General features: G+C 40.2%; 1 protein-coding gene across 2 annotated transcripts in view; it reads left to right on the top strand.

The window, feature by feature from the left end:
• Positions 1–27,870, top strand: part of LOC100697792 (receptor-type tyrosine-protein phosphatase N2) — a 208,867-nt gene that overhangs the window by 16,831 nt on the left and 164,166 nt on the right. Inside the window, exons 3-7 of one of the 2 annotated variants that reach the window (XM_005476816.4) lie at positions 11,209–11,322; positions 22,191–22,305; positions 22,910–23,051; positions 25,577–25,832; positions 27,483–27,803. In XM_005476816.4, the coding sequence (XP_005476873.1) occupies positions 11,209–11,322; positions 22,191–22,305; positions 22,910–23,051; positions 25,577–25,832; positions 27,483–27,803 (948 nt within the window). Of the gene's footprint in view, positions 1–11,208; positions 11,323–22,190; positions 22,306–22,909; positions 23,052–25,459; positions 25,833–27,482; positions 27,804–27,870 lie in introns of both variants that reach the window. The other variant, XM_013272749.3, reaches the window with a different exon arrangement.

Here is a 27,870-nt window from a genome sequence, read left to right as displayed (position 1 = left end):
GGGTGGATGAGACATCCATTTACCATTTATAAGTTGGCAGTATGGGCTGATGAGCTAATATTCATGAGTCAAGCAACAACAGCATCTGCTGCAGACCTGCAAAGTTTTGTGACTGTTTGCATAGCTGCGAAAAAATCTTTCCGTATCCAGACACAAAACACTTGCCAGAGCACTCAAAACAGCCTTTGTTATGGTTCTCGTTACAGTAGGTGTCTCCAGGACAACATTTTGCAAAAAAAGCATTCTCAGCAGGTCAAGCCAATAATAGTCTCACTGTTTCAGATGGTAAAAAGAAGCAAAGTTGAACCGTTTTTCATCACGGCTCTGTAACTATTGTCAGACAGCAGCTAAACAGGGGGAGAAGGATCTCAGCTCTTCTGCACATTTCACTGGTGCACACAGTTTTGTGAAGTGTGTGTTTTTTTGCCTCACTGCCTTTGGGTAGTAAATACAATTTATTGCTTTGCCTCTTTCATAGATCTTTAGAAGCCTCTCGGCTCTCACTCAGATGGTTGTTTAGTGTTCACGGTGCTGCGTTTCTCCACACGAAAAGGTGTCCAGCTTTTGAGTGGTCATTTCCCAACACTAACACGATGTGTTTCTCCTTATTTATGTGTTCACATCGCATCTATGAACTTGGGCATTAAAATGATTTACTGGCATCACTGTGGGTGTGCTGTTTGTCAGTTTGGCCACACTTTGAGTTTGAAAGAGACTGAAAAGCTCCTCGTGGCTGAGTCATGTGAAGCGAGGCTGGATCTCATGGGGGAAAAGCTACGGCGACTGCACCTCCAGCCATTGTTCCCATGCACAGTGTGTCTGACCTGCCTCAATAGCTGCTGTCAAGCTGCTGCCATAGACAATGCCAGCCTGTTGTGTTGGTGATTGGCAGCTCAGGCTCTATGAAGACACACCGCAACTCTGATTGCCTGAGCTGGCCATATTCTCTTGGCAAGAAACAAAAAAACACTGACTGAGCCTGATATTGTTTAGCTGAGGACATTGTCTCCCTCGCTACATTTTTCTGCATCAAAGAGAAAGTGTATTAGCTGAAATGATATCTCAATACTCTCAGGAAGCAGGGTGTTCTTTTTACCTTACCACTGGGAACTATTTTAATGCTGGAAAAACGTGACAGCTGCTCGTAGATGAACACTATAACAAGATTATGTAAAATAAAAGGTAACCAAGAGTTCGGGCTGTTTTTCTATTATTTACTATATTTCCATGTATGTTTGTACACTTTAAAAAAAAAAATTCTTTTAGAAATTTACAACCAAAACAAGTTTTTTAACTTAGTTTTCCTTGTTGCATTGGATCTTTAAACCAGGAATAGATGTTTGCTAGATTAAATAAGTAATAATAATAATAAACACCTTCTCTTTAATTTTCATATGTTGCAAAGTCACCCAGTAAGGTGAATTGGATCCTTTGTAAACTAGAACTGGAGGAGTCCAGAGCACCCCTGCTGCAGAACATGTGAGCACGCAGCAGGAAAGTCTCGATGTGAGACTTTCCTGCTTGTCACTCAGCAGCCCGAATATCAGCAACTCCAGGCTGTTATTTTGGATAGCAGAACTGAGCCCCATCAAAATGAACATAGAGCGGCACGCTGTAATTTTAATCGTCATGGATAATAAAAAAACACTAAAATAGTTTGTCCACTGCCCCAAAATAAGGTTTAAGCTCTTTTCCTGCAGGTTATACTTACAAAAGGTTTATCAAAGGCTTTATTAGCTGATCAATATACAGTACAGACATGATGAGCTCACATTCCTGAACAAATACTATTATGTACTGCTGCTAGTTAACATTATGGTCAACTAGAAGCAGTAGATGGTTAGCCAAAATCTGTACACTTATGTCCACGCTCACTACGATAGTGTGGAACAATGATTACACAAGCCTGCCACCACACAGCTGAAACTGTCACGAACCTCTGCTGTGGACATGTGTTAGTAAAATACAGCTACTGGTTTAGATGTTTCTATTTTTAGCTGTTATGAAGGAGACAGCTGGCTCTTTGGGGGCACAGGACCACCACCATCTTTGACTTTATACAGTCCTGTAGATTTCTGAATTATTGGATCACCATGGCTGCCTGTTATACGGCCTCTGAGTTAATCAGACACAAACTAAGCAGGTTTAGCTTAATTATAAACATGTGTTGTGTCCAGCACTCTGCTTTAGTCTATAAGACTAAGGTTGCTGTTCGTTCTTCAACAATCACCGTCTGAATTGAGCTTGAACTCTTATGTATTTAAGGCAGCTGTTACATGTTCAGTTTCCACGGATTGACGCAATACTCCACAGTTCAGTAAGAAGTGATGATGGAGTCCACCCACCTCTGTGGACTTTTTGCTATTTTCAAGCAAGTGACCTTGACATTAGCGGGTATAAAAGGAAAAGGGGCGGGCAAGCTGCGCAGCACAACGCAGCTTGGTCGGCGACTTGACATTTTCATTGTGACTGTCATTTCAGCATTGCCGCATTTAGAGCCAGAACATCGAACGCCGGGGTCAGCTTTATTACGCTGCAGAAAGTCCCTGTCACAACAACAGACTCACACAGTAGTGAGCTATCAGACAGTGTTATCTAAGTAACAGGGTCTAATTTACTCCAGTTGGAGGTGTGATCAGGAATGAAGTGGTAATATTGTGAAAACAGGTCATTTAATCACTTCATGTATCATATACAGTAAACTAAATCCAATCAGATGCAGCGATTTAATACATAGCCATCTGTACAGACAGACATTTTTTGCAGTGTAGAAGCCTCTGATAGTGTTCATTTTTAGCCCCAGCCTGCATCTGAGTCTGGCCATAGAGATAAGAATGGCTGCTTGAACTTACAGTTTTTTAACAGTTTTTGAAGTAAGGATGCAACTTTGAGTACTTTATTAAAGTAATAATCTAAAGATTGTATTTTTAATTAATTTATATTTTTGATATTTAGTCCATTGACTATCCAAAAGCCAAATACTTAATTATTATGGATCAGAGCCTTACTGGATCTGAATTGGAAATGATGATTCTGGTAACCCATTTCATCAGCTGTTAATCAATTAATTTTATTATTCATTCCTTAAAATGAAGCTGTCTACTTGCAATCCCTACCTGAAGTTTTTCTTCAGTATTTCCAAAAGTAAAACCTCTTTGGCCCCAAAACATTTTCTGAAAACAGACCAAATGCACAACCAGCTCAATAAAATATTCAGGTCCAAGACTCAGTTTTGGCTCTGATGGATTTTAGACTCCTGGAGGGTTCATATTTGTAAAACCTGCAGAGCTCCCACAAAAGTATTTCAATATAAAAGTGGGAACGAGTAAGAGTGCAGTAAAACAACTAAACAAACTCAAAGTAGGAGATTTGCTTCCATGTTGAAAGTGCTGTAGATAATAAAACTACAAACCCATTAAACTAGCTTCATTTTAATCCTATTACAGTCTGTTTTTCTTTCTCATGTTTTGTAGCTCAATATGAATTTTAGATATTAGGGGTATAAATGTATTATGTCCATCGACAACATCAAAGTGCTTATTAAATTGTTATTAAATCCGATATTCTTTGTGTTGAGGTTGTGTATCACTCAGCTTCTGAGAGCAACTTGTGGCTCCTTAGATGTTTCGCTTTCTTCACTAGCAGGTTGCAAATTTAATGAGATGTTGCTGAAATGGCTCCACGCTGCTCAATGTGATTTATAAAGTGAAACGTACCTGATTGAAAACACAGGTGAAAACCAGTTGCAGATAATCCTGTAAACTTCACATCGCGATTTTGTCTCACATCAAACTGTTTGTCCGATCGGGTTCATCGGTACAGACTGTGTTAGAACATCAGCGTAAGACAGACAGCAATCCAGGAGAAAAAACAATTCTCACCAAACGTGTGGACGTCTGTGAGGAAAAAGGTGTTTTTGGAGCTAATAGTCCAGTTGGAACATGCCTTTCGTCTCCCGCTCTGTGATGGAGTCTGTGCAGCCCTCCAGGTGTTGATTGGGTCCCTTGGCTTTACTGTCAGAGCTGTAATGGAGCTCACATTGAAGAAGCTTGCTCAGCACAGAAACACTGATTTCCAGCAGAGAATATGGCCTCCAGGCACTCTTTAATTGGCATTGGTTAACTAAGCTATAAGAAAGCTTATTCTGAACTGTTCACTGCAGGCTGAGTGCTATGGTGCCTTTGCTAATAAGAGTGTAAAAACGGTAATAGCCTGTGATTTTTAGTTTAGGTCAAAAGACCATCGGGGTCTTCACAAAAAGCTGCTTGTACAAGTACAAGAGTGCGAATATGAGTGCTGGCAAAGTGTTTTTGTAGACTGATTTATTTTAACCATATAGTGTTCTTTTTGTGAACATCTAAACAAAAGTTAGGACACTTTAACAAATTACACGAGAAACATTTACGTGATTTCACCTGTAAAAAGCAAGGTGAGCCTTCAAGGGCGCGCACCTCTGGACCTCTGCTTTCATAGGTCCCTGAAACACTCGCAGGTGCACATCAGCAATTTCACTATGGATCTTAAACTTGTACATAGGACAAACATCAAGTTTTGTGTCACATCGTCCAACAGAATAATAACGGGTAATGAGAGCTGGCTACAGTCCTGTGACCAAATGGCACAGTGTCCAAGTCCAAAGGCAGTGCATCATGTCAGGGGCATGTCCTTCTTTTCATCAGCAGTCACTGGATTTTGCCTTCCAGTGTCAGCCTGTCCGTACAGAGTTCTTCTGTGGCGCCCTGACGGCGCCTGAGGGAGAACGTTCTCCACAGGCAACATGAAATGTGCCCGGTGCCGTCATGTGCTCTCACACAGCAAATTGAAAAAGCAGGAGATTTTTGGCAAGAACAGCTCAATCTTCACTCACCACCTGCCCCACACACCAGATTCTCTTTATTTATTTTTATTTTATTTATTTATTTTCCACTTTAACACCAAGAAACTAAGCAACTCTTCATGTTTTACTAGTGCTCCATAAATATGTAAAAAAAAAAAATGTCAAGCTTATTAACAAAATAATAATAATTTGTTTGTCCCAAAATGAATGATGTCATATATATACATCCCTGTATCAGCCAAGATGGGCGATGTCAGCTCTTGACGGAACAACAACAACACACAGAAGCCCCTGTGACAAAGGAGGGTGCTCTGTTTTGCCCCCTCCACCCTGCTTCTCCTTGATTAGCTGCGAGGGAGCTAAAAAGCACTCGGTGGAGATTGCCATGGCAACAGGCGTGAGAGGAGCAGGGCTTTACTGGCCCATTACCCATCTGCGCCCTGTTGCATACTGTTTCTTGAACATCCATTTCAACAGTCGACATCCCGCCCAGTCTGGAATTAAAATTTCTGACTCAAATCTGAATTTGCTTCTCACTGGTCATATTGTTGATTTTCAGCATATCTTCTTTCATTTTTTAAAAAATGTATAAATCCAAACCTTTACTGCTAATACATGACCCTTCATAAAGTCTCTCCACTGGAAAAAAAATTCAAAGTCAGATCAAAGCAAAACTTCCCTGAAAAAGAAAAGTTTTTGGTGCTCTTGCTGTCAGGAAGTGCTTCATTAATGGGAGCTGTGGTCAGGATGCGGCGTTAACGCTCGACACTTCACTGGAGTTGGAAGCGTATTTGTTTAATGATTTCACACAGCCCCCACCGTCACTGGCTTATTTGCTCTATGCCTGTCTGATTTGACTAATTGGCCAGTGTGGGTGGTGTTATTGATCAAAAGTGTGTAGCTTGAGAATCTTTTGAGGGCAATTTCTGCAACTATACCCCCTTCATCTTATAATGGAGCTGCTTTGAAGCCACATCCTTGTAAACAAACTAATGACAAAGTGATATTTCTTTGAAAATGGGAGACCGTCTCATAGGTCAAACTGGACCAGGGTTGGTTGATATGTGGATAATTTGGTCTCTAGGTTTGTTGCTATATATACCAGGGTGGGCTGCTCAAACAATAATAATAATAATATTACTGGAAACACTGCTGTAATGGTATGAACGTTTAAAAAGGCAGCTGTCCATTAGCTGCCAGATTCATGTGTGGACATTCCCATATTTACAGAGGTCTTTCTTAAGGTTGTTCCAAATTACTTAAAGGGCAACTGAGTCTTCTCATCAAATTAGTGGCCAAATGAAGAGTTCCTGCAGTTGCTGTCTTCACACTTAAAGTAGAGCTTATGCTTACAGTGGTACCACACACATACAGGGTTTAGTCTGCTTAAGTGAATGCTTACATTGGCTTAATCTACTGCTGAATACTATCCCTGGTGGGAGATACGGCTGCAATATGTTTTTTTCACTTGACAAAGTCTTGGGTTTGAGCACTTCGTTCACCCCATTAAAGTTTTTTCCATCTCTGCCATCGCTGTCCTCTGCCTGGTGGTCTTGGGCCTGCCCCTCGGCTAGCTTTTTGAATTCTTTCAAGCCATCTTGGCCTCCTGATCTGACATCCATCTTCTTGTACAGGTACTCATTAGAGATCTTTTGTAGCCAGTAGATTTTACAGATCCTTCAAAGACAGCTGTTGTGGAAAGTGTCACTTTTGTCCATGTCCTTCTGCGCTACCCCCCCAACACTCAGATGAATATAATAATACTGACATAACGTTGCTCTTATAGAGTTTCATTATGGTTTTGATACTGTAAATCAGTGTTCTTCTGAACACCTTAGGGTCTTATACACGTAAGTCACGCCTGGTTCTGCCAGACATTTCTTCCTATTAAAAAGGGAGTTTTTCCTCCCCACTGTCGCCAATTGCTTTCCCATAAGGGGTCTATCTGATTGTTGGGTTTTCTCTGTATTATGATCTTTACAGTACAATATAAAGTGCTTTGAGGCAACTGTTGATGTGATTTGGGGCCAAGTAAATAAAACTGAACTGAAATGAATAGAATTGGATACATGGATGATTAAAGTATGGCTCAAATCAAGCAAAGTGAGGTGAAACCACGAGAGCTAAAGTCAGTTGGTGACATGTATTTAGGAAAACCTTTACTTTTCTTGAGCCAGTAAAAGCAGCCAGATCCTTGGCAAGTGATGCCAGATATCATTGATCTTGTGAAGTGCAGTCTGCGAAGGAAGGACTTGTGCAGGTCCCCAGAGGCAGCAGATCCATTAAGATGTCTTAATCCAGTTCATTAGGCAGGACTGAGGTTGCTGCTTTCCGTCAGTGTGTCCCAACGGTGCAGTCCAGAAATGCACAACAACGCTGCATCTAATTTCAGTAGGAAAAAAATTGTGACTGCAGCTTTTGTCAGTCATAATCAAGTATGAAAACACGGCATACTACACATGTAGATTAGACTTCATGCTGACAGCACATACACAATCAAAGACATTATCTTTTGTCAAATCTGGGATCAGGCGTTGCTAAGCTTTGTTTATTATATAATTTCCATCCATCAAAGGTTATTTTTAAGCGCCGGCTGCCATCTCAACATCTGGTCAGCACTGCCGCTCGACCTCCTCCGTCTTGATACAGCCTCTGCTTCTGAGAATGGCCCGGTGAATCCTCTCAATGCTCTAATCTGGACTATAAATCACAAGAAGACATGTCTGGCTCTGAATTATGGCCCTCTGGTAGTGAACTGGGATAAATTGCAGAGACTTGGATATGCATGAACATAATTATGAGGGATAATTCAAGATGTTCCTTCCGGAAAATGAAGAGAAATGGTGTTTTGTAAGATCTAAGCTGAACAAGAGAGAAGGCCTGTGGCACGGTACTTTACTCAGGATCTTGTTTGTCTTTGTTGCACTTTGTCACAGTTAAAGTTTGAAACGCTTAAGGATACTAGCAGTATCACTTTAGCCTCAATTAGTTCTCACTGTTTCCATTTTACTTCCAGGCATCGGGATCGCTTTGGAAAGAAAAATGTTGCAAGATTGCCTCGTCACTCCTCCTACAATGCTGAGGACCGAAGGAGACACACATTGTATTCAGAAATATAGATTAAGTATTGTAAAGGGAAATTGCTATTGGCAGACACTGAGCCGACTTATTGGAGTGTTTGTTTGGAGAAAAATATTGGATCAGTATATCCTTTGTGAATTGAACAAGCTGTCTGTCAATTAACGTAACTCTGTAATCAACTGACAAATGGTCACCGGGATACAGAATAAGTGGTATTGGCGTTTGGATCTTGCATCCTGTAACAAATGTACTGACACTGTGCTTAAAGACAGAAGATCAAGGATTTTCCAATCTGTTAAATGCAGTTAGGGTTTTCCGGAAACAACTAGAATACCCATTATAAAAACTGCAGTCTGAAAATGTGAATTTATGACCTCAAAAAGTCATAATTAGTTATTTATCTTTGCACACATCTTACTTGGAGTTTGTGTTGTCGTTCAAGGGCACTTCAACATAGCTGGAAATCACAGATGATCCTTAACTTATCCAAAAAGCCTCATCTGTACCTTGGCAGTTTTGTCATGCAATGTTTAACTACCTGTTTTTTAGTATTGGTCTGTCGCTCAACTTTAAAATACATAAGAAGAAGTTAACAACAATGACACGCTAGTTGCTAGTGTAATGTTGGTATGTCCGAAGTTACTCAAAACTGTTATAGTATTGCAAGATTTACCAGTATTTTCCACACAATTTATTCAGCAACAAAGTAGCTTCAAAGAGCCCGAAACATGTGTAATCTTAAAGACGTTTATTAGTTTGCAACGATAATATCACCAGATATCTTTTGTTTCCTTGCTTTCTCACTCTCTCACACTGCATCTCACTCTTCAGTCTGATTTTTAAAAAGAACAGGCGTCCAGTGAGACATTTGTGAGTAAATACAGCAGTGCAGCCCAAGCACTTGTCCTTAGCTGGAGCTTCCAGTTTGACTGAAACGAGCGGCGTGAAGAAGCGAGTATTTATAGACGAACGCTCACCCATCACACATGCAGACAGACGGTGACGACAAAAGACAACATAAAAAACAAAAATAAGATTTTGAGGTCTAACAAATATCTCAACCTCTGAAATCACAAGAATTACAAACCAGAACTAGAATAGTTTCATAAATAGTGAAGTTTCCATTTTATATCATGTCACACTATTTAACCAGTTAACTCTCTCTTCTAACCTTCAGACAAAATCAGAACTGAACATGTTAAACAGAAACTTTTTGTTTAAATATAACAGATTCATGTGTGCAGAATATGCAATAAAATAGTAATAATAGGGTATAATATAATAATAAAAAATACATTTTACCATATATATTTTACTTCTGTAATATTCTGGATATTTAGAATTGAGCTATTTGTATACATTAGAGCTATTTCTTATATTTTGTAATCTTTGTAATATATTGTATTATTTAATTAGTTCAGTCTGTTACTGTAATTGTCTTGGAGCAACTCTAACCCACATAATTTCCTTATGGATTATTAAAGTCTTCTGATTCGGATTCTGATAGTTTTTTAATCTGAACTATCACTGATATTACTGAAACAGTGTGTTGTTGGTATCTTAGCTTTACTGGGAGGACATTTGTCAGGAGGATATTTGAACTGTAATGCTTATGCTTGTAATGTTTAAATGTTCTTGTAGTGATCTCTCAGCTACAACAGTCAGAGCTGCTTAGAGCTTTATTTTCACTCGATTACCACAGTAGATAAGTGCTGCTACTACTACACCAACACCGAATGTTGACCAGACTACACTACAGTGAAAAGATCTCTTGTAACTGCATAAGCAGACATTACATACAGTCATAACTTTATATTTCCTACATTCCTGCATTTGTGAAACCTGATAAGCCACAAAGAATATGATCCTTTTCTCTTTTAGCTCAAGGTAGATAATTTGACATTAGAGGCTATTACTGTATGTGTGTTAGAAGATAGTCCAGCTTATTTTTGTAATGTGACTCATCTTTTTGGACGCTTTCTCAACCCATGGTTTCCTTTTCCTTCAGCTCACATTAACACAACCACTTTGTGGCTTTTTGGAAGGAAGTATGAGTGAGTGAGAGTCACCCTGCATGTCATAGGCTCTATGTTTAGCAATAAAAGGATAAAAGAGGATAAGGATAAAGGAGCTGCACTTCCATGTGAAATTAAAGTGTCTGTTTGAACTTTGGAAAATACTCCTAAAATTGTGCGACACTGTTACAGAATGACAGTATCAATGAGTCTGTGAAATGTGACACAGTTCAGTTTTGTTGCATGTGTGTGAGCACATGAGCTTTTCTGATTCTTCTTCTTGTATTTAAATATTCATATGATTGTAGGAAAACTGTTGCTTTTTTCACAATAAATTGGCAACAGTTATTTACTTTGCTTTCAGCAATGTTAGCCCAAGGTTGGCGCTCACATGCTGAAATATAAAGACCCATTTAACTTGTTCACTGACTTGTTAGTGACAGCCAATCAGTGGGACTGCACTGCAGAAGCTGCCTATTCAGATGGCAACATTAGCCAAAGGGGGAAAAAAGCCTTTGAGAAAATCCATAAACTTCACTTTAAACCAGAGAAGACAAACAAGAACCTTGCGCAACCTTAGGTCAGCTCAGATCTACTGTCCAGTGAGACCTCATTACAAGAGGTGACCGGGGTTAGCATTTTGCTGTTAGGTAATCATGGAAACTTGTATGTCCGAGTTCACTAAATGTCAGTTCAGGGCAAACAAATCCTCCCATTACAACATTTAACGTCCATTTGATTTAGTGCAACAGTTTGCAAACAAAGCATGCTGCTTTACATGTTTTATGTTTTACAGTCTTCGCTACTTTTTACTCAAACTACCAATTTTTTTTGGTCCAAACTGCATGAAAACACAAACATTTCTCTCCTAGCTTTATGAACATTTAGGTCTTAAAGAAGAACTTTAGTGTATTCATATTTTAATTTTTGAACTTAACTAGAAAAGCTTTGCTTGGTTCACAGTTTGGATGCAGTCCCTACTATATGACACAACCAGTCTTAGCACCCAGCCTTCCTTTATGGTTGCTTTCTTATGATAAATTTTTGGCTGTGATGAATTACTTGCACCTGTGCTGACCTCAATATCCGAAACTTTGACCATGTTTAATATAACATGCACCACTGTAAAAGTATATTTATATCATTTAAAACAGGGGGAGTCAGAATAGATCTCCCTTGAAAGAAACTGTGTGCCTTTCAGTGTGAAATTGTGAAATGCAAAATAGAAACACGAGTTATAATCTCTGCTGAAAGTGTCTGTTTATGTGTTGACAGATGGCATGTTTGGGAGGTGTCACTCTGTTCCGGTGAAGGAGATTTACACCTACGATGTTTCCCCATCTGTAGTGCAGCGCTTCAGGATGCTGCTGGAGAAGCTTTCCAACAGAGGTAAACACGTGCACGCATGTTCTGCTTTCCTCAGCCCAAATGTGTACGTTTGCACAGAACATGCGCACACACAAAGTGGCGTGCTGTGTCAGCTTCAACTTGGGTTCTCTTCATAATCATGCTCATATGCAAATTATATGCACACTCAGCTCTGCGGCTTTTGTAGGATATAACCACAAACTGATTTGAGATTATTTTCCAAACCAAGGTAGAATAAGTGTGTTTAAACTTGTCATATAGGAAAACAAGACTTGTTCCACCCAGAAACTCTGTGTTCAGTGCTTAAAGTGTCCTTTCATGGGAGCTGGCAGTTTCTCCCAACTTTAATTACCCCGGAGCAGAAGGACAGAAAACATTATAATGCACAGTGAAAACGGGTAATAGTTTCTAAATGGTGGTTTGTAATTATTATGGTGGAAACTGAGTGCATGAGTATTTTTTGTTCATCTTGTTTTAAATACAAAAGTGACTTAGTCTTTTCAATCGGTCAGATCAAGATTGTATGCATGCATCCACCGTATGTATTTATAAATATACATGTGCATTTTACCCAAATAACTGGACGCCTGTGAAGCAGATGTGTTTTCTTGATTTGTAATTAATTCCCCACGTTAAGGGATTTTAAAGGCAGGATTAGGGATCGAAGAAGGAGTTGAGCTAATGCTGTCAATGAGAGTGCTAAAAAGAGCTGCATGGTTCAGTACGACACATTTACCACTTTCCTACTTTGGGTTTGAGTGAGTGGATGGAAACTAATCAGAGATACTTGATACTTGCATGTTATAAATGTGCACATTCTGGTTGGTGTGCGTGAAGCAGTGTGTTAAAATAAATGTCTGTTGTTTTAAGTTTAAAATGTTTTAAGTGAAATAAATGAAAACTCATTATTTTACCTTTCTTATATATTTTCCAGAGAGGATTTTTTTCCCTCTTAATTTCCTTTTTTGTGGCTTCTCAGCATTAAAAAACATCAGATCTTTCACACTGGATCCCCTCAAATCACATTCTGTTTTTCAGTCTGTAAAGATGGATTTAACTCCTGAAATGAGTGCTAACTCATTCCTCTTCTTCCTGATTTCCCGCAAAGCTATTTGTTTTCTGCCCTGCACAGATGTAGTCAACATAAGGCTCATTCACAGCATATTAGCAAGTAAAGAGAGAGGAAGAGAAGTAAGCGTTGTTTAAAACTGTGCACAGACGCAGTGTGAAGTGAGGCTTTTAGACATTTGTCACCATTGAGGAGAAGCAGCGTAGTGAGAAGGACTAATGGGAAATTCTACTGTTTTGATCAGTCTGAATGTGCTCGAGGTTCTGGTGACTGTTACCTGTTGACACAGCTACTACATGAACTGCATTAAAAGCTTCTGGGTTGAAGAAAAGACAAGAGAAACATCCACAGCTGCTGCCATTGTAGAAGCACCTTCACACCGTGGCCTGTCCTGGTGAAAACATCATGTTAGCAGATTTACTGGAGGAGCTGAAGAAGACTGGACTCCAAGCTGCTCCTGCTGATCACTGCTATGCTGGACCTGAAGATGTGGCCTGTGATGTCTGCACTAGAAAATAGACACAGTCTCAGCTGCAGCAGAAAGGACTGAGAGGCAGAGAGAGTCGACAAAACATCCAGCAGAGAATCCAGGACAGAGAGAAAGATGTGAAGCTGCTTCAACAGGAGGTGGAGGCCATCAATCAGTCTGCTGATCAAACAGTGGAGCACAGTGAGAAGATCTTCACTGAGCTGATCCATCTCATCCAGAAAAGAAGCTCTGATGTGAAGCAGCAGATCAGATCCCAGCAGGGTGCAGAGTTTTCTTCACAGAAGTCAGATCGCACTGATCCTGTCAGCAATTTTTTGACAGTATTGAGTTGTGTGAGTTATAATTTGTGTAGTTTAGTGCTGCATGCCCCAGATGTTAGCTGCCAGTCAGCAAGCTTGCAGTTGTTTAAAATGTATTTTCTGTTGGAGTCGGTACAGGTGGCTGTCGCAGTCACACTGGCAATTACTGCTAAAGCTAATAGCTCTTTTCTAGCTTCTGCTGTTGATTCTAAAGCAGAAATGTCAGAAATTCAGTGCAGGTTACATTACCGCAGTCTGCAGTATAGATTAGTCAAATGGATATTCATTATCAACAGAGACATGCTTTTATGGTGTACAAACAGAGCAGTCTCATGGGTCTTGTGCTTATCCCGATTATTCTAATACACTTTCTGATGTCATTCTCATCACAAAAGGCAGAGATGAAAAAATGTAATGTTTTGTCTCTGTTATCAAAACAGATGTTTTTTTTTCAACCTGGTTGTTTGAAGAACAATGAGACCAAAGATTAAACCTAAACTAAACTCAGGAACTTGAACTTTGTTTGTGTTTTGTACTTGTTGAATGATGAAAAGCCAAATAAAATCAATAAAAGAATTACCGAAGCCTTTGAATGATACAACCAGGATAATCCAAAGTTATATATATATCTCTATATAAAACTGTATTTTCCTTTAATTATATGTTAAATATCTTATAGATTTAGATCTTTAATGGTTTATTCCGCTCTTGTTCTACCACAAACTCTCTACTCTGTCTCTATTTTCTGTCAAAGCTTAGAATATAACTTGGTGTCTTTAAACCACAGTTGAGTGTCTGAGTTTGTAATGAATGGATCCTGGTTCTGAGGAGATTAATTGAATTAGTTATAAAGTGGTTTACTTTCTGCCAGAGTTCACTGTTGCATGCCACGACGTCCATGCTTACAGCAATACATCAATATAGCTGTTTATCCCACAAATGAATGAACTAGGAAGGAAAGAAGGAACGGCCCGAGTGAGCATCACGGCGTAAATATTTGTTGTTTGACTTTTTGGTTTAATCAGCCTTTGCTGTGCCTGTGTAGAAACGAACAGATGGATCAGTTGTCGTCTTTCCTGCTGCACTAAGCTGCTGTTAGTGTGCTGTACCACGAGAGGGAGGCAGAGACCTGCGTAACGTCCCACTGAGCTGGATTTCATCCGCTTTCATCATCCAGCTTTGCTCTGAATGACAGGACCTCGTGTATACAGGAAGAAAAGAAAGAGTCCAGTCTTTTGTGCTTGCAACCACTCAAGAGAGTGATTTCAAAAAAGTACATTTGTTTTGGGAGGAGTTTTTGTCTCCTGTTTTTATTACACCATCTTTCTTTTGAGCTTGATTTAGTGTATTTCCTCCCTTTCCTCTACCCACCCCTCTCCAAAAAAAGAAAAAAAATGTCCTCTGGTTTAATTCTCCGAATCGGGGCTCAGCGGGAGAGCCAGAGAAATATTCCGATTTCACAGAGGCGACAAGTTTGGAGGCATTTGTCAGGAGCTCTGAAGTGAAATGAATTATGCAAATGAGATGTTTGGGCCCGGCTGTCTGCAGAAGCCATTAGGGAGGACAAAACTCTAAAGACACTAAAGCATCTGCATTTCAGGCTCGGCTAGTCCGCTAAAAAGATAACACGGTTTACTCTGTCCTTTTGCTTTCCCTGTTACAAACACGATCCTACGCCCATACGCCCATCAGCTCTGGTTTAGGATATGGGAACTGATGTCCTGATTCATAAAAGTGCACGTGGACAGGAGAGTCCACAGTCAGAGCGATACCTGGACATTTAGACAGACACTTTATGTTTATTCTCTTTGACAGCGAATTTCTGTGAGGGTTTTCACACAGCAAGAGTCACTGGGAAGGTCTAGTCTTGTTTCCAGTTTTCCCAATAAGCTGAGCTGAACTGCTGATGGTGTTTCGGCTGCAGCTTCATGGAAAAAAATTGTTTGTTTCTTCAAAATGTTGATCTGCTCCAAGGAGAAGCAGGTGATGGATAAGTTCAGTGCATCATGTCCCTTGATAGGATGACACTGTGTTAGCTTATGAAGCCTGTTTACAGTGAGACAGTGAAGCTGAGGGCAAGATCAGTCAGCTGATCCAACATGCAGTAAACTTTTCACCCAGATAATTTCACTCTTTGCATCTTATCTGAGGTCCAAATTAATATGCACTGTCTTCATTATGGCATACACCTGCCGCTTTTTAATCTGTTCGCAGGGCAAACACATAATGATCAGTCGTCAGTCACTGCTGCGCCGAGCTTGGTGCTTTCCAGCAGGGAGTGACAGGCAGCCTCATTTATAAAAGAGTGCACAGGAACCATGTTAAAAGTAACTAAGTAAGTAAAATGTATTTATACAGCACCTTTCTAGATAAGGATCACAAAGTGCCCCACAGTCAACAAATACAAAATACAATTATTAAGACATAACAGTATCCTTTAAATGCTTAAATAAACATTTCAGTAGTTTCATCAGATCTCAAATGTAATGCTTGTGCATTCCTTCATTTAAGAGTCACAATCTTGCATATCAATGGATAGTCTCCTTTAGTATTCAGTCTAGAACGAGGAGCTACCAAGAAGATTTGGTCTGAAGCCCTCAGTGACCTGCAGAAGCAAGAGCTTTTACTGTGCAGAGCTCTGAAAGTGATCACCAAGATCTTAAACTAAAGCAGGTGCAAAGATGACAAAACACATGAAACACTGGATTTTGGACCATTTTGTAATATGACTTAATCGTTTCTTATTCTGATTTGGACACCATTCCACTGATGGGGTCAATACTTCATAGATGAAACATAAAGATTATCAATATAATTATTGAAACTAAGAGCCTGGTCATTTCGATCCGCTGATGATATAAGTGCACATAAAAGGCCAAAAATGGAATTACTGTGGGCTCTTCCCACAGTAAGGTGGCTCTTCTGATTATTTTTGGTTAATTATTTAAGTTAGTTATTGTTCTATAATTGAGAAACACAAGCCAATTTGCAGCTCTCACTAATGACACAGCATTTTTGGATGACTATTAAATGGAAGTCAAAGAGAGACATAAAAAAGATGTCAATTATGTTTTATAAAGGACGCAAATAATAAATGGATAATGTTGTGAGCTCATCCATTATTACTAATCCAGATGTTTAAGTCAAACAACTAACTTTTTCCCACCTAGTTAACCTATAGGTCCAACCCTGTGAGAGAACAAACAGGTTCGCCACCATCCCACAGGCGTTGGACTGACCACAGCGCTCTTTGGGCGACACACTGAACCAAGAGTTGCCCCTGATGCAAATGAATGTCAGATAAAAAAGCGCTTGGGCCAAGATAAAAGTGCTGTATAAAGGTGTGTGTAGTTAAAAAAAAAAGTGCTGTGAGTGCTCAAATTGAGTCAAAAGGCACTACACAAATACCAGTCCATTTACACACATCCTCATAAACTCCGCGTGGCTGACTGAAGTTATAAGTCTGTCTGTGTTTTCTGAGTGTGGTTAATGTCACTGTACGCCCATATAGTAACAGCGTTATTATTATTATCTACAGGGGTAATGTCCAAACTACATAAATCAGACAGAAGATTTAACCTTTAGCATGCAGTGCATTTGTCTCTCTCTTTCTTTGTGAACGGTTTGAATCTTTCACAAAGTTGTTGCTGCAATTCTGTCTCTCCCCCTGTAACCACCCACCCACACACACACACACACACACACACACACACACACACACACACACACGGACCCTCTTCCCACTCGCACTGCTCACTAAAGGCCCTGCAGATGTGAAGTCATTTGAAAAGCCACCTCGTCAGGGTCACAGCTGCTGTTCGCCCACAGCAACGATGGTCCTCTTTAGTTCGCACACGACATCAAAAACACACTAACCTCCCTGCACCACCTTTGAGAGACTTAACAGTAGGTAACTCTTGCCTTTATTTTTATCATTATTATCATTATTATTAGCTGTCCTTATGTTCTACAGCTCCAAATTCACTCTAAGTCATGCCACAAGTTCCCTTTTCTTTTTAATCCTGTGTTATCTTAGTTTTACTCGTGGTCCTGAAAAACTGAACATTTTCATTTGGAAAACTCGAAAACGCAGTGATTCAGGATTTTGCTTCCCACCACTTTCTTATGTTTTTGCTGTTTTATCCTATTTAGTTCTACGGCATCCATTCATTTAAGCATCTGTCACATAAACACTATGCCTTCAGGGATAATCAAAGATGTTCTAATTCTGAGACTAAAGTGTGATTTTGGATTCTTTAGTAATTTACAAAAAAATATATACACACAGTTGAAAATCGTCAGCATTCGACATCGCTTCTATTTTCAGAGTGTTTGGGATTTGTTGGCAAAGACGTGTCGTGACTTTTTTACCCGGTGATCCAAAAAGTTTCTCACCTTGCTGTCTGCTGTTTTTTAGGACCGCAGTGATTGTAATTGGACTTCAGGTTGTGGAAATTAAATTTGCATAAATGCGGCTGATAAATCAAGTTCTAAACTGGCGGAAGGCTGCAGTGTTTTTGCCCATGGTTGTAATTAGCATGACTCTTAGTGAATACAGCCGATGGTATTTGTGGAGCACGCGGGCATCATTTAGCAACTGTGGAGGACGTGCAACACGAAACTGTTGAGAAAATGCAAACTGAACTGGAGCATTTCCAAAAGTCTTTTTCTATACTGACCTCTAACCTCCTCAAGCCAAGCTAAATGGATTTCATTCCCAAAGACATTTTATTTACATAACTGATATCACAAAGTTTTTTATTCCAAAATTGCCTTAAGGGGCTTTACAGTCTAACAACCTGCTACAATGTAACAACCTATGTCCTTACGCTTTCCTTAGACATGAGGTCTTCCAGGTACATGATCACATTTTAAATTCAGTCCTATTTCTTTCAGGACCACAGTCTCATTTATTTAGTTGTGAAAGCTTCAAACTCTGATAGACCTTCACCTTATACTTCAGCTGGCCGACAACCTCCTGCCCACTTTTCTGTGGTCGGTTAAGTCTGTGAGATGCGCGGAGTCACTCTGAATATCCTGGCAGGGGCTCCAACGTTTATTAACCTGTCGTGTCAGATGCCGTCTGTTCACCCGCCGCTAACGCCCGTTTTCTCTGCCACCGTGGCTGCCATTAAAGGCTCGGTTTTATGTCTCTTTGATGGCAAAAGCTGGCCTGACACGCTGTGCAGCTGTTAAAGAGAGGCTTGTGCCTGATTCGTGGCAGTTGGGGTTGTAATTCATTTTGCGGGGGTCTAAAGGAGGTTTCTCGGCGCTGAAATGCTCTGAAATGAGTCAAGCTCGTTTAATTGGATTCGCAAATGATACAGGCAGAAGTGTAAATTCAGTTGGAAAAAAATGGTGCTGTTGTTGGTTAGCTAGAAATGGTATGAGATCTTGGCAGCAATGAGATTATTGCTGGCAGCGCTTTCCAGTTTCACAACATGCTGATTGTTCTGCGATGCGTCTTACAGAGCTAAAATGTTAGGAATGGACATTTTAAGTAAAAATCACAGTAAAAAAAAACAGTAAAAAAGCTCATTTCTACTGAACATTTTCAGAATTTTTGTGTTTTTTTCTCAGTGTGTTAAATATGAAAGGAGGCTATATGTTTTTATCCTGTTTCTTCCTTCATTTTAATGTTATACCAAATTTCTTCTGTTGTTGCTCTGGAGGCTGTCTTGTTTTCACAAATTGGGTTTTCTCAGTATGAATTAGGCTGCGACACAAGTTTGCTCTTCAGTGGGTCTGATGATGATGGTGATGATGTTCTTTTGCTGAGATTTGTTGGGGATTTAAAGAAATATATTCAATGGTGATAGCTCACTGTGAGAAATGACAAAGCGAAAGAGAATTATCCTGTGAATCACCTCTAAAACACCATCATACACTCCCTGCTCAACAGACGGCTACAGGCAGACACGAGCTGGTGAAAAGTGGTTATTAACGTCACTTGGGAGTTGGTGGAAACTTTAAACAGAGCTAAAAGAGAGAGAATGTGACTCTTCTCAGAACTCATCACCTCCATCTTTTGTCTCCAGCCTTGTTCCTGTTTACTCTCCGGCTTTTTTAAACCTCGGGAAAGACTTAATTTTGAGCAAAAGCATCCTCACTTCAGCCCATGTTGCTCCAGGCAACCTTTTCTACACCTTTTATATTCAAGTCTTCTCTTCTAATGTTCATTGTGCATTCTGTTATCATAGTTTCAAAACTCTAAACTCTCTAAACCCGTGTGGTAATTCATATTACTGCTGTCGGATTGTATAACCGTGTAATCCTTTTCGTCCAGTTCTCATTCAGGTGAATGATTGAAATGCCTCTTTTGATAAGCCTTGAAAGACTGCCTTTATTTCTGTATAAATATCTGTAAGTTATGAAACATTAATGTTGTTACTGAAGTTTGGGGCTAATTCACACTTACAGCTGTTTTGCATGTGACATATTCAGATGGAGGCAGTGGTATGTAGCATTAATCATTCAGGACAGGAATCCTATATTAAAACAGTGAAATGCTGATATTGTGTCTCTACAACAGGCTTTGTTTGGCAGTAAGATGGTAGCTTTGAACTTTTAGTTCAACTTGGTTTGAAACAGCTGATGCACTTCTAATCTGTTTGGGTGTGTCCCTGCTGACTTTGACTTCATGTAGTCGGACTTCTCCATGGTCTGCATTGCCAATGAGGTTGTTGCTGTCAGGATTTAAGGCTGCTCTTTGCCATCGTGCTTCATGTTTTTTGGTGATCTGTCAATATTTTCCCCAGTTTTCAGTTCCCTCAGCTCAAAATGTGCTATCACTTTTTTGCGTGTGAAGCTGACAGGGATGATAATTCCCTTCTCATTTCAAGTGCACGTCCTCCGTGGTGGACCCACATCTTGTGGCATCACAGCTGGAGCTACAGTCTGCATTACTTGAATCTTTCAGCAACGTCATCGCTCATCTGCCAAATGCCTCCGTTCGTGTTGTGCTTTGCGCAGCGCGGCCATATTTCCGGTAACATTTCGTTCCGCTACCCCATCTGGTGTTGGCGCCTGCTCCTCTGTTCAGTTGCCAAAAAACTGTGTTTGAATGCATGTTAAGTATAAGAAACAGACGTGAATGCCCAAGCAGCTCATCAGCCTTGTCCTTTTGTACACTTGCTGAAATGCAACACGTTTTTTTGACATGCCCAGTAAATCCACAAGAATGTCTGGCTGACATTGCTGCAGTGGCAGCTTGACAACTAGGTAATAAAATCATTACCTAGAGGAAAATAGACACAAACGTCCAAACTACTCATTTGTTCTTGCTCTTGAGCACTTGTTTAAACAGCAGATACAAATAGCTTATGCATAAATACCAAATAAGGACAGCTGATACAATCAAATATCAGAGATGTAAAAAAACAACTAGGTGTTCAGGAGAATCACTGAAACACTTAAATGATCATTTCATTAAGACAATATTTCTTTCATCTCAATGAAAGAAATTTCTTTAAGATGAAATTCAAAGGTTGTGGGTTCGAATCCCATCAGAGTCTTTCTCATGTGCAGCTGTAAGCTGTATGCACAGGCGACTATGTTCTACATGTGTATAGATCATGTGAAAATAGCTCTCTTTAGAGCTGTGCTCCACTTTATTCGTCACATTTGTGGTTTGCTTATATTAAAACAAAACATTAAGAAACCTTCAGGTGCCGTATAATGATGTAATCTAATATTATAACATGACTATGAGTCAGCTGCTTTCTAAAATGAGCTTATTTTCATTCCAACACCTGTACTCACTTTTGTAAAGCTTGCCTCTTACACATGCGCTCCATAGAGTAATAATTAAAAACACTAAAAAAACACTTAAGCTAATAAATCTAAACTAAAGTTAAACATTTTCAAACAACGAAAACTAAACAGAAAGAAGAAAATTCATTTTGGAAACTATCTGAAACTACATGAGTATTATAAATGTTATGTATGCTTTTATTTATAATGTTTTGCGTGTTGATTTATTGAATCTGTGGTTTTAATGACTCTAAGTGATCATCTTTGATGTCTGAAACAATGCCTTCTTACACAGAATAGACACTGCAGTTAATGAGAGGTCAGAAAAAGACGAGCAAAACTTGTTTATGTTTTAAAAAGTTTCATGGGAAAAAGCATGTCCTCTACGTCTTCTCATATGAGTCCTGTGAATCAAATCAAATCAAATGAACAGATCAGAATCATTTTCCCTCGTTAGGAACGCCGTCTCTCAGCGACGTTATTGCAGAGATGGTATTACTCCAAATTTGGTGTGAAATTTGGGTAATAAATGCTAGCTTGCAAAAAATGTTTTGAATGAATATTTGTGTCTTGAATTTATAATTGCAATGAAGCAACAGTCTAAGCAAACAAGCCACCAGTTTTGTTTTTTCCTTTTTTTAAATTTCCTGTTTGCATCATCAGGACTTGTGTCTACCAGCTGACTGTTGACCTTTCTCAGTATTTATTGGCTTATTTGGTTCACTGTTCTTTATTTACTGTTTTTACATGGACGTTGATCTTACTGCAGTGTGTACACATTCTGGGTTTAGCCTTTGACCTCACTTTTCCGTATTGGCAGTGGTGTAAATATTTAATCGCTTGTTTAAGTAAAGATGTGTAAAAGAAATTCCCAAGTAGCTCATCGTGTTGTACAACTGAAGTGCAGCAGGAGAGCGAGAGGAGAGACGGTTTCTGCTTAGTCACTGAAACAGTCAGTCTCTCGCCGGAGTCTCCAAGGACGCCCCGCTGTTGCCTCGTCTCCTCTGCTAATGAGTGACCTAATGAGTTTAGGGAAATTACTGCATGCTTAGCAATTTCTTCTCCGTCGTTCTAGCCCGTACTCACCACGTGTCAGCTAGACTTTGCTCATGCACACAACCCACTTTTTCTGTACTTCAGTGCAGTTTTAATTCAGAATTTCTTTTCATTCCAGGCTTACAGGTGCACAGTAGATATGCACCTGGGCAGTACTGTGTCCTGTTTACGTATGTATTCCTGTCTTTGTAGTCCTAAAGGGTCCCCTTGTTTCCTTCTGTAGGTTTGACCTGGGAAGATGATACCACCCAGCAGGTTCTGTCCAAGGAGTTATCCAAACTGAGAAGGATTCCCTACAGACCACAGCAGACTGGGCCGTTCTACAACACTGAGAGCAGGTCAGATGTTTATTTAGCTCAAATAGTTTTGTGACCAAAGGAAATGTAAATTTGTAGATTTGCACTTTGGACAGTAAACTTGAAAATGAGGCGACGTAGGGCTTGATAGCATAGGTGCATCTACTAAACATTTTGGACAAGTCAGAATCCCGTTGACCTTCACCTCAAGGTCAAGTTTTCTGAAAATCTTGTGAACATAATAACTCGAGGAAGATAACACTTAGAATTTTCAAATGGATACAATTGGTGTTACTAAAAACCTTTAACGAGTTCAAATATCAGTGAGGTGAAGTTTTCTGTCACCTAGGATTTTAAAATTTCTACCACAGGTGTATCTACTGCTGGAGGAGGCTGAAGGGTAGCGCTGGCTGCTGCCAGTATTTTAATTTCTTACTTTTTATTCTACTTTAACTGTGGCCTTTTTTTTGCCTTTTTTCTATTACGAATATGTGCTATATGTAAATTTTAGAATGGCATCATGTTAATAATTTCATTGGGAGGAAAAACAATCCATTTGCACGTCTTTGCAATGAAGTTATCTGACTGTACTACTCTGAAATGACTAATTTCTGCATTTTGTTCATCTTTTCCTCTACTCCCACAGGCCAATAGCTCAAGCGATGGACCCAGTGGACCAAAGGGTGAAACCGGTAGAGGTAGAACTCAGCAGAAATCTCCAGATGTACCTGCAGCGCCTTGGCCTCCTTCCCAAGACATCTACTTCCAGCTTGAGCGCACCGAGCAAGGTAAGCATTTACTCTGTTTGGCGTTTCTGAGACTTGGTTGTTCCGGTTGATGATTTTCTTGTCATTTGTTGGAATTTCTTTGGCTCAAAGCAAGTAAACAGAAACTATTATGCTTTTTATTATTTTCTGTTACATATTATCTTCTTCAAAGGTGGGGCTTTAATTAAACATGGGCAAAGTTACAAACAATGAAGGCAAAGATCTTCAAACCAAACTTAAAAGCACCACCCACCTGCTTTACTTTTGTTCATGAGAAATAGCTAATCAGAAAGAAAACGTCGGTTTAAGTTGGGCTCTGTTTGACAGTGAATGATCTGAGGAGTTGCACCAAGGCCCAGTATACTGGGAATCATGGAAAGCTCCTCTTGTAGAGTCCAAGTGTGAAAGTATGAAGCTGTTAATTCACCTCTATGCATCAATTATCAGTGTGCTAATTGAAAGGATTCAAAAAAGCCCAAAAGTAATGAAGCACAAATGACAGAATATCACTGAAGTGCCACATAAACCTCAGCTCCCGCTGGTCCTGTTCTCACATTTGAAAAACGAAGAATATGTGAGGAATTTGTTTTCATCCCAATGACTGCATTTAGCCTCGACCTCCATTTGAGGCCACCTGGCTTAGTTTAAAAAGAAAGCGCGCACACATACAGTGCACGCTCACACATACAGTGCACGCTTACCCAACACACTGAAAGGACACAAACACAGACGCGCACACCTTCACAGCAGGCGGTCCGCTGTCATCCTTCGCTGTCGCTCCTTTCTTGCTTCTCCGTCCTAACTGATGACTTCGCCCAGCTCGACCGTTATGAGGGAAATAATACCAGCCGAGAGTTCAGGAGTTCACCGCTCTAATTAATAACTCACGGCGTGACTGCGTCCCTCTGCTGTGCCTGCAGAGGCCTCTTTCCTGCTGGGGAATTGTACTGAGGACCAAGCGAGTACGACTGCGTGGAGCCTGCAGGCATCGCTCACAGGCTCGTGGCCTTTTCTATCCAGGTTCACCTGTTTGGTGGCAGCCAAAAGGAGCTGGAGGGTTGAAGGGGCCCTTCGGGGTACGAGTGGCATAAACATCACCAACTGAGGGATGTAAATGAATAAAGATACTGCCAGCAACAAATACCAGAGGGGGCCTCGCACACACAAATCATAAAGAAGTATGACAACTGTGAGGAACGGTTTATGTCTGTATTGTTATGATAATTTTGCCGTTGCTCAGGCTTGTGCCATTTCTGTGCTCTTAGGTGGGCGTTAATGGAGCCGGCAGTGACAATTTGCTTTTGTTGTAGCTGATGGATCTGTTAATATGATTGCATAAATGGATTAATAACTTTTTTTCCTCAAAAATGGGCTTTTTCATCTCAATAATCATTTTTGTTCAAATGAAGCCTTTAATAATAAAGCAAAGTGCTTCTTCATGCATCCAGATACTCTCTCTAAATCTAGTGAAAGAACAAAAACAAGAAACGTTACATTTAGATGTTTTCAGCAAATGCACATCTATTTAATTTTGCATACATTTTGCCTAGAAGTAAATTGGCTACACTAACACGAAGGTTACTGGATTGGTGGTGTTATAATGAAAAAAAAGCCAAAGTGTGTTGAAACAAAAAAGGCAGGGTGCTTGTGTTTGTACTTTGGCATCGGGATGGTTTGCGTTCTTGTCACATACAGTTGCTCCCATTATTTTAGACGTTGTCTCAGCCTTAAACGTGTGACGAGCAGGTGGGACATTTGTCTTGGATCCAGGATCTGCATAAATAGTAATTCTGCATGACTCATATTTTTTGTCAGATTTTTTTTTTTAACATGGCAGTTTTTTGTCATCATTAGACAGCCGACAGAGGGATGACTGGTGAGCGAGATGGTTAGCATCTTAAATTTCTAGGCAGCCGGAATGCTCAAGCAATGCAAAGTAATTATAATTTACTTCATGCTTTACTTTGCAGTTATACTTCGTCCCTTTGCATAATGTTGTTTCCACCACAAGCAGTCTGTTTATTTCGAGGTCTAATTATTTGCTCCGAGACATTACAACATATGGTCGGGAATTTTCAGGCTTTTACTTAAGCTCTCTATAGTTAATGGAATTTGGACGATTCACATTTCATAGCCTCTCAGTTCATCCACTGTGTCAAACAAAACATTTGAGCTAGTTTTTCTTTAAGACCACTCCCCTATAGGCAGCTTTCTCCTGATTGGCTGCCCCTCACAAACAGCAGGTGGGTGGGACTTTTATGCTCACATCCAGCGTCGTGTTTTGAAATGACCATATTAGGGGCACGGACTTCCTCCGGAGACACAGTGTGGCTGTTTCTCAGAAAATAGAGCAAAAGCTCTACTATTGGAAAGCTGGTGGAAGTGTCTTCAGCATCAGTGTCTTTGTACAATATGCTTGTGTTTTCCAGAATGACCGTTTCCAGTCAGGCATCCCTGCAGACCTTTATCGCTCCAAGCCCCAGATTTCAGCTCAGAAATCACCTCCCTCCAGCTTCTCATCTCTTTCATCGTTCCAACCCGTGCAGAAGCAGAGACCACCAGCTAACCAGCTCCTCGCCACGCAGGCTGAGGGTGACCTTCTCCTGGGCGCCCTGAGGCAGTATCTCTCCGGGCATGCGTCCCTTCACAGTGGGGGAGCGAGCCCATCCGAGCGCCTGAGGACGTTCTACAGCAACAGAATAGAGAATTCTGGGCTCAAAAAAGAGACCTCGAAATCCAGACTTGTGAACATGGGAAGGCCTCAGGGGGCCTTGCCCAAGGACCCACTCTCGTCTGTTGATGGTATGTATTTTATCCATGATGGATTTCATCATAGAGTCCACAGCGTGTTTGAGATGCAAAATTCCAGGCAGGACATTTCTTTCACTTTCAATCGTATCTCTTACAACATGTAAACACACACATGTTGAACTGTCAGTGTTGCCAGATATTACATAATTTTATTACAAGCAACAAGGAGAACCTGTGATTTATGGCTTTCTTTGAGTGGACTGAACCATGCAGAATACAAGAAGTGGTGGCAGGAAGTTAAGAGAATCATTGAAAGTAACACAAACGTGAACAGAAATAAGGAACTTGTAGCACAGCGTGGTTACACTTACAATCAGATAGCATGTTTCTGCCTTAGCCTGCTGTTGGACACTGCCTGGGTCTTTGTTATAAGGAAGTTATTATTATTTCTTTCTTTCTGTGACTACACTAAACACACACGGCTTGTGGTGAAAACCACATTGTACTCTTTTTCCATAAAGATGAGCATTATTTGCATGACTTTGGAAAAACTAGCTCACAGCAAGGACCATTAAATAATTGCTATAAGGGTTTCAAAGTTAACACAAAGGTAAATGTAATCACAAAGTGTAGTGCGCCCAGTTCTTATGATAGTTGTAGATGTTCAACTTTCATTTTTATCTGTGCATTAAAACCTGCATACACTGACAGGCCCTCATACTCTAACTTGGGAAACTTGTTAGCAAAGATGAACTCATATAGGCATCCAGCAAACAGAACAGCATTAAATTTAGTCCAGTGTCCACCTAATGAATATAACTCTTGTATCCACTGTGTCTTTTTTGCGTCTACTGACTCCTGAGGGAAATATCTGTCTCCTAAATGCTCCACTGTGTGCTCACTAGCTAGCTAAATGTCTGCCTGCTGTTTGGTGCTGAGCAGATACACAGAGCTTTCCTGATGAAAACAACTGTCTGCTGTGGCTGCTATGTGATGCCAAGTAAATAGTAAATAAGTGGACAGCTATACACCGAGCTGAAACTCGCTGTAAACCTGAAAGAAGCTCCATAAACAGCTTTAGCTTCATTGCTACAAATCACAGCTTTTACATCGTCACAGTAAGATACCTAAAAATATTTAATGCTGAGCTTAGAAGCCAGACAGCAGACATGAGAAGTGAGACTATTGCCTCTAATCTAAACTACATAACTGGTTTTAATGGGGACTGATTCTGCTTTTTCTTGTTTTCTCTTATAAATCCACGCTCATAATAAACATGTCCAGAATTTCAAATAATGCAGTCACCATGTAATTCGAGCAATCTATACACTGATCTAAACACTCAGCTTCTGTTTATCTGTTCTTGGCTCTGTATGATATCAGAGACAGAGGATGTCATGTCAGGCACACAGCTATCCCACCCACCTGTTGTTCAAACCTTCTGGTCATGAGGGGCAGCCAATCAGAAGGAAGCTGGCTTAAAGCTAGTAGAAAGGCAGTTAAAACAGCTTGTTTCTGACAGAGGGTAAACTGAGTGACTTAACCAAAACCCAGCACAAGATCAATAAATATTATTTTGAACTATGAATCATACAAGTCCAAGAACACAAACATGGAGCGTGCAGTTAGAATATTTGGTCTGTTTTAATGATAATAATTTCTGTGTCTTTCATATTTATTTTACTTCCATCTCTCCCCCAGAGAGGTTCATCGAGAACGTTTTGAAGAATGTTGACAGGCAGCACGTGGACGTGGATACGCTGACACCGCAGGATTTGGACCAGCTGTCGAGCCTGATAGCTGAGGCTCTACAGGTAGTTGATCAGGACAAGGGACTAAACAGAGGCCTGAGCCGAATGAGGGGACCAGGACCGAGAGACCTGGAAGGAGAGCTGAGTGATGGAGAAGAAGAAGTAGAAGAAGAAGAAGAGGAGGGGGAGGTTCCTAGGGATGAGTTGCTGGGGAATGCTCCTACCCTGAAACCTCAGGAGAGCACTCCTGTCGCACTGGCAGCACTTCAAGGTAATTTTACAGTGATTCATTTTGTTTTTACATAATTAAAGTATTGAGTAAGCGATGGAAAGTAAGT

This window comes from Oreochromis niloticus, linkage group LG18 (genome assembly GCF_001858045.2).
Source record: "Oreochromis niloticus isolate F11D_XX linkage group LG18, O_niloticus_UMD_NMBU, whole genome shotgun sequence".
NCBI classification, from domain to species: Eukaryota; Metazoa; Chordata; class Actinopteri; order Cichliformes; family Cichlidae; genus Oreochromis; species Oreochromis niloticus.
The sequence above is the reverse complement of the archived record's forward strand: the minus strand, read 5'-3'. Positions and strand labels throughout refer to the sequence as shown.